The 6,877-nt window shown below is 48.0% G+C and overlaps 2 protein-coding genes across 2 annotated transcripts; both read right to left on the bottom strand.

Annotated features, from left to right (window-relative positions):
• Positions 1 to 209: 209 nt before the first annotated feature.
• Positions 210 to 1,522, bottom strand: H257_18984 (hypothetical protein; the record flags this gene model as incomplete). The annotated part of the gene is made up of 3 exons (XM_009848136.1): positions 210 to 461; positions 516 to 590; positions 740 to 1,522. The coding sequence occupies 3 exons, from the start codon at positions 1,520 to 1,522 to the stop codon at positions 210 to 212; spliced, it is 1,110 nt and encodes a 369-aa protein (XP_009846438.1).
• Positions 1,523 to 1,607: 85 nt separating this feature from the next.
• Positions 1,608 to 6,073, bottom strand: H257_18983 (hypothetical protein; the record flags this gene model as incomplete). The annotated part of the gene is made up of 9 exons (XM_009848135.1): positions 1,608 to 2,009; positions 2,568 to 2,937; positions 3,368 to 3,456; positions 3,976 to 4,047; positions 4,406 to 4,768; positions 4,827 to 5,051; positions 5,403 to 5,516; positions 5,560 to 5,928; positions 5,987 to 6,073. 9 exons carry the CDS (start codon positions 6,071 to 6,073, stop codon positions 1,608 to 1,610), a joined length of 2,091 nt encoding a protein of 696 aa, XP_009846437.1.
• Positions 6,074 to 6,877: the final 804 nt, after the last annotated feature.

The following is a 6,877-nucleotide window of genomic DNA, read 5'->3' as shown; positions in this document are numbered from 1 at the left end:
AGTGTGAAAACAACTGATTACTGTTCTTTTAATAGCATTTATATAGATTCCTGGGGTTCAAGCCCCAGCACCACTCCCTTGTAAAGAAAGCCTACTACTTTATATCACCTATGAAACAACTAACGTTCCTGTTATCTTGTCGACTATTTCTCTCTCCAAACAACGATAACACGTTCAAACCAGCGCTAAAGAATCCAATGCTGCTGAACTTAGTCTACGATAAAGTCCTCCAAATCTGCATACGCGTCGTCCCCGCTCTCTTCTTGTTGGAGACAGTCGTCAATATACGGGTGTCGACTGCGGACGGGCGTCGCGGTGTTTCGCTTTCGCTTCGTATGAGGCAAAGGGTGGTGGACCGTCCACTTGGTGCGTTTAGGTCTGTCTGCGACCTCCACCACATGGGTCGTGATGGTACGAATCACGCGCTTGACTGCCGCCGCGTCGTTGCCTCGCCAAATGCGCTACATCATCAAATAGTTAAACGCATATCACATGTAGTACATGCACGAACTAACTCTTTTCACTCCACTGGAACCCTTGGACGACACATCGAGCAAGAACCGGTGCATGCGCACGGTCACGTCGGCCAGCTAGGATCAATTTCATGTCAGTCAGCCCAAATCGCAAATATATATATATATATATCCTACGACGCACCCCAACTCGGTAGCAGCCCTATATATATATATATATATATATATGCCCCAACTAACTACGCTAGCATATACAATGTATGTACCTGGGGGTCTTGTTTCCATCCTACACCCACATCGACGCACGTTTGCACCACTGCACTCACGACACTCCACTGCGAGACAAAGTCCTCGTCTGTGGGTGCCATAAGCTGGACCAAGGACGCTTTGCCTACGCGCAACCAAGCGTCCATGGCGCGGGTAGCATGAACATATGAGACACTCGGCCTGTGCCAGGCGACTTTGGCTAGCCGGACGAGGTCGTGGATGGAGGCGGCGGCGGGCGGGTTGGCCACGCAGCAGCGCTGCTCGAACTGTTTTAGTGCGTCTGCGTACGCCACCTTTCGCGTGGCGTCCGTGGTGAGCGTAGGGGCTGCCACGTCATGAAAAGGACTTTCAAGAGTCGAAAGCGACTGCGCCTCTTGCAAGACGGCGCCGACACGTGCAACGAGCAACGTTGGATCGACCCACACGAGTTGCAGCAACGACGCCAGCAACTTGGGCGAACTGACCACGTGTTGGCACACCAACCGGTACACCCGCCTCGGGCCAGAAAACGCCACCCGACCAAATAACAAAGGGTCGAATCTAGTCCACAACACGAGAAGGTACTCTGCGATGGCCACACTCAGCCCAATGTGTCGCTGGGTGTCCAGGAGCGGGTCCAACTGGGCTAGAAGCGCGTGGCTAACTGGTTTCCACGTCGTTACCCCCCACAAGTGCGGCCCCATCGCGGCCGGGCCCAGCGATGGCCACAGTTTCAAGATGCATGTAAGCACATCGTGGGGCTTGACGGGCTTCCGCGTCTGCAACAGCTTGAGGTCTGGCATCGGGTGCGGGTCGACAATCACGTCGGTGCTGGTGTGGTGCCACGTCACGTAAAGAGCCACCGAGTGTCTAGCCAGCGTCGACGTGTCAGCTGGTGAGAGGGTTGCGAGTCGGAGGTGGTGAAGGCAGGTACATCGACCAATGTACACAGCAAGTGTCAGGTTGAAGTCCGTCCAAGAGATCTGCGGTCGGAAGGTCGTGGAGTAGGTTGCAGGCAGTTGGGGTAGAGGAGGTGGGGGGGGGTAAAGGGAGGCTTGTCAAGAGGCGGCAACGAAGGGGCTGCATGCCGGCGATGCCGGCCAAGCTCGCATAGTACGCGGCGGCTACCGCGCGGTCTGGCACGGCTTCTAGAAACGCCCGACAGTGCGAGCGTGAAACCACCGACTTCAAATGAGTGGTTAGGGTTCGTCCAAACTCTTGGGTCGCACTGGATAGGCGAGGCAGCAGCGCGAGGCAGTGCCGAAGGACACCACCACTGTGCCCGTCCAGCTATGCCATATTGTCAAGTCGATTCGAAATTGGGGATCGAATGAGCAGCATACACCCAAATCGGCCGATAATATCGATATACGACCAATCAAAACTCAGAACACGAATCGAGTGGCCAATCAAATTGATTGACTCTCCGACCAATATTCAACACCGAGGTCTGACATTCGTGGAATCACACTGGACGAACTTTCCCAAGTCAGAACCAAGAATCGATCGATAGAGTTAGCAAAGAAGCAGCACAAAAGCCAGCCAAATTGAATGGGGTAAAAGGACAATACCAATGATCATCATCCCATGAAATATTGTCAAATCGATCCGAAACTCGGCAGAATCGAATGTCTCAAGCGAAACCGCCAAAGCCAATCAAATCACGTTCAAGTATATTTCTACCAATCCAAATGATTGACTCGGCAAAACCAGATATATACTAGTATTTGTATCGTATAGTTTGTACCAGATGAAATTGAATCAGATGAAATTGAATCAAATGCTATTTAGACTGTCAAAAGTCCACATATTTGGGCGAAATGCACAATACAAACGGGGAAACAGAACCTGATCCATGTGCAGCAGCAGACTCGAGCTGTCGAGTTCCATGAGCGTGGACAAACAGTGTCGCACCCCTAGGTCAAACGGTGTCACATCGGGCACCAACTGGACGTGGCACAGCGCCAAGTGGCGGCACGCCGACAGATACAGCGCATCGTTGAGGCACGAAGCCAAGTCCTCGCGCTGGACGGCGGAGGTGGCGGGCGACTTGAGCAGATGACACAAGTGGGTTATGGCCAAGTCTGGAGAAGGCGACACGAGCGATTTGCGCAGGAATACGATCACGAAATAGAAGTACGACGGCGTCGACGCTATTAATGGTTCACACGTTTCGAGCAGTCGCGAGCCTTGGGCTACGTTGGACTGGCACAGCTGGCTACGTGACGGAGAAATTAGTGGTGCATTGGGACAGCTGTTGTTTACATACAATATTCAGTACAAACACTCGATCGATAGGGTATTGGACGACTCAGCACACAAAAATCTACGTTCTTATTAGCTAAAAGGACAATAGAAATTGTTATTGCCAAGTCGATTCGAAATTGGAGTGGGGTGCTCAATAGAATGAGCAGACTAACCAAATCGACAGCCAATCGAAAAATCGACCAATCAAAAACCACAACACTAGTCAAGTAGCCAATCAAATCCACTCTTCGACCAAGGCATCATCGAATTCGTGTGTGACTGAAATTAGTAGTGTATGACTAGACAATTATTCCATACAAAAGTCAGTACAAAGAATCGATCGATAGATTTGGCAAAGAATCAGCACAAAAAGTCCAAATATTGGGGTAAATGGACAATACCATAATCGGTCTTGCAGGTCGTGCAAATGGGGCTGTAACAGCCGGTGGTGCGTGGCGACTACATGGGCAAGTGCTGCTTCTGCGACGTTCTATCACACACATACAACTGTTAGGGCAAATATATTTTAGCAGCTATTGTGAATTCGCTATAACATCTAAAATTCGTGTGGTTTATCTAATCAATATTGAATCCAGCTGGAGTTTTGATTGGTTGAATATACTTGTCCTTTCGAGCCAATCATATCCACTCATAATTGGATTAGCCAATACGTAACGTCAATTCGTGATTCGACGGGGTCTGGAAATTTGTACCGAATCCCCACAATAATATTGCTGTGTTTATATTCTAAACTGGAGCGACATGGGGAATGAATACCGACACAATTAAATAAGAAGAATCGGCCAAAGAATTTAGCCAACCAGATTGCAGGAAACCATGATCAACGGAAAATTAGTGTGTGAATTCAATTAGTGTGTTACGAAGCATACAAATTTCAGTACAAAGAATCGATCGATAAATATATGGCGATTCAACACAAAAGTCCAAAGTTTGGGTAAAAGGACAATATACCAAGGGCTACAACGAAGGCGTAGTACATACACATCACCTGCATGACCTCAAGGGAGGATTCAAACCCAAACCCGAAAAAGCCCACAATGTCTGGCCGAAGTTCCGCCACCTACACAGCCCAAGTAAGACCCAGTATAGTATCGATATATAGATAGATATTGTAGTGAGTATATTCTAAACTGGAGCGACATATGGAGAATGAATAAATCGACTCAGTGTAAACACAAGAATCGGTAACAGTTAGGATTGATCATATTAGAGGAAGCAAGCATCCGAAATCAATCAATTAGTGTGAGACCTAAAGTAGTGTGATTACAATCACCCACCAAATCAAGCAAAGGAGTATGATTGGCCTGAAAGAATAAAGGTTGCAATTTGATTGGTTAAAAACATTGATTAGTCCCAAAGATACCTCTTCAACTGAATTTTATATGAAATTTCAAAGGTCCTACAACCTCACAAAATACCTGTTGAAATAATGTCACGATCACTGCTGTCCACACATGGCTGTGAGTGGTACTAGTACCCCCCAGCATCAGTCGCGCCAAGTCCAGCAACACGCGACCCTTCCAGTGGCCTCCATGTACGACTAGCCCCTGTATCGCAGACGAAATCTCGCTTCCTTGTTCACTTTCCAGCTGAACCAGCAATCGACAAAGACAGCGGCCAAGCTGGTGGTATATAGAGTCTCCAGCTGTGACTACCACCAACGGCTGGGATGCATGCAGCGCATGGACGCACAGCGCCAAGTCCCATGATGGCGGCGTCGAAGTCGATGCTTGGACAGCGTGCAGCCACGTCATCATGTACGTCGGAGTATGCTGAAACACCTACATCACGGCATAACGTAGGCCAAATAGTGTCCAAGTTGGGATATGTGGGTACTACCGTTTGAAAGAAATAGTCCATTTCCCGATTTAACGGGGTTGGCACGATCGAAAGCGAAGTCCGCGCGAGGTCTATCCACATGATGGCGTCCACCTTGGGAAGATGATTGATGGAGGCGGTGGCGCCGCTGACGGCTGCCAAGTCAAAGCACGCGAGTAAAAGGGCATGCCAAAACGTATACTTTGTTTGGTGGCGAAACAGAGGTACGAATGCTTGACATAGCGCCTAGCGCCATATACGAGTCGGACGAAATGTATATTATATATATATAGTCCAGTCGATTCGAACGAAATTGGAATATCGAATGACCAATGCACCAAATCGACAGAGAATCGATCAATCCAAACCCACTACACGAATCAAGTAACCAATCAAATCCACTCTTGGACCAAGTCAACATTGAATTAGTGTGTCACTGAAATTAGTGTAATCACAATGGACGACTTGTTTTACGAAACAAACGTCAGTACAAAGGATCGATTTGGCAAAGAATCAGCACAAAAGTCCAAAGTTTGCGTAAAACGACAATATATATATATATATACCACGTCGAGAAAGCCAGACAGTCAGACGTACATATAGGCGGTGGTGGTGGGAACCTGTCATGTGCATGGCATTGGATTTGCAGAACGAAAGCAACGTGCTAAACGACGCAAAAGTCCACGGCAGGGCCAATATCTCATCCAGCATCTACGGGATATATGTGACACGGGGTTGTGTGGCGCTGTCCTACGATGGGAAAGGCGGCGGACGACGACAACGGCACCAGAGCGGGCAGGGCGTCGAGGACGGACTGAAAGGCAAGCCAGTCGTCGTGTTGAGAGGAATCTGGAGCATCTAAGTACGCGCGGAGTAATCGCAATATGCTGTCGATCGTGTCGGCGACGTCCTTGTCGAGTGTTGGCACAGTGTCGGTGAACGACATGTACCCCATGCAAACCTCGGTGACCCATCTAGGCGGAAGCTTTCGGGAGAGGATTATCTCGATGATCACACGTGCAGACGCATGCCGTGACTTCCGTTGTTGAAGGAGGTTGTGCACTACGTTGATGGCCGCCTCGTGGTGTTGAACAAGCGGAAGAGCTCGGACCAGCTCCTCTACCTGTACGAACGCCAGCAAGTTCATGCACGCTAGTCGAAAAGTGACAAAGTAGCATTACCTCCGAGGCTGAGAGCGCCGAAAGGTGGTCGGTCACCGCCTCGCTGTCCTCCACCGCGGCGTCGAGCACTCGTAGCAGGGCCTCCATACTTTGAATATCCAAGTAGAAGCGCAGTTGTACAGGCAATTGCCAATCAAACATCAGCAAACTTATCCGGTAATTCTAATTTTATCCGGATAGATGATGATAACGTGCACAGTGTATTACCGTACCTTTCGATTCAATGTTGGAGTGGTACTGGAGGACTACTACCAAAATTGCCTCAGATTTCTAAACTGCGATTTCCTCCATGTCGCTCCAGTTTAGAATAAACACAACAATATCACTTTCAGCTATTTGCTATTGAAACGGAGCCACGCTTTATGCGATTCCACATTCAGATAGAATATAAAACTGGTATGAGGAGGCCATCTGAGGTATTTTTGGCAATCCCCCACTGACCAACCACCAAGACAAGGTACAGTGAACGACGGATTTTAAGCTACATATCACTCGAATTATGCTTAATTCACGCGATGTAATTGGTCAGTTTACTTCGAAATTCGAGGAATATCGACTTGTATTTTGGCCAATACGAAAGGCCAGTCACCAAACGAATTCCAAACAGATGGCTTGTTTGTGGAAATCGTCCAAAACCATCAAAAGTGGTTTTTTAATAAAATATATTATGAATTTCCATACAAATCTTCAAATGACAAATTCTGAGTGAAATAGCTCTTCTCTATAAATCGATAGTTCAGCGCAAGACGAATCGACTAATAGACGCCAATCGCGAATATTCACAAGATTTGACAAAAGGGTATTTCTCAGGATAGTCCATCCCTGTCCGATATTTCTCAAGATCGTCCATCGAGAAATATTATTATTCCAAAGGAGGGAAAGCAATTCCAT

Source organism: Aphanomyces astaci (genome assembly GCF_000520075.1).
Source record: "Aphanomyces astaci strain APO3 unplaced genomic scaffold supercont1.296, whole genome shotgun sequence".
NCBI classification, from domain to species: domain Eukaryota; phylum Oomycota; class Saprolegniomycetes; order Saprolegniales; family Verrucalvaceae; genus Aphanomyces; species Aphanomyces astaci.
This window is presented reverse-complemented; position numbering and strand designations above follow the sequence as displayed.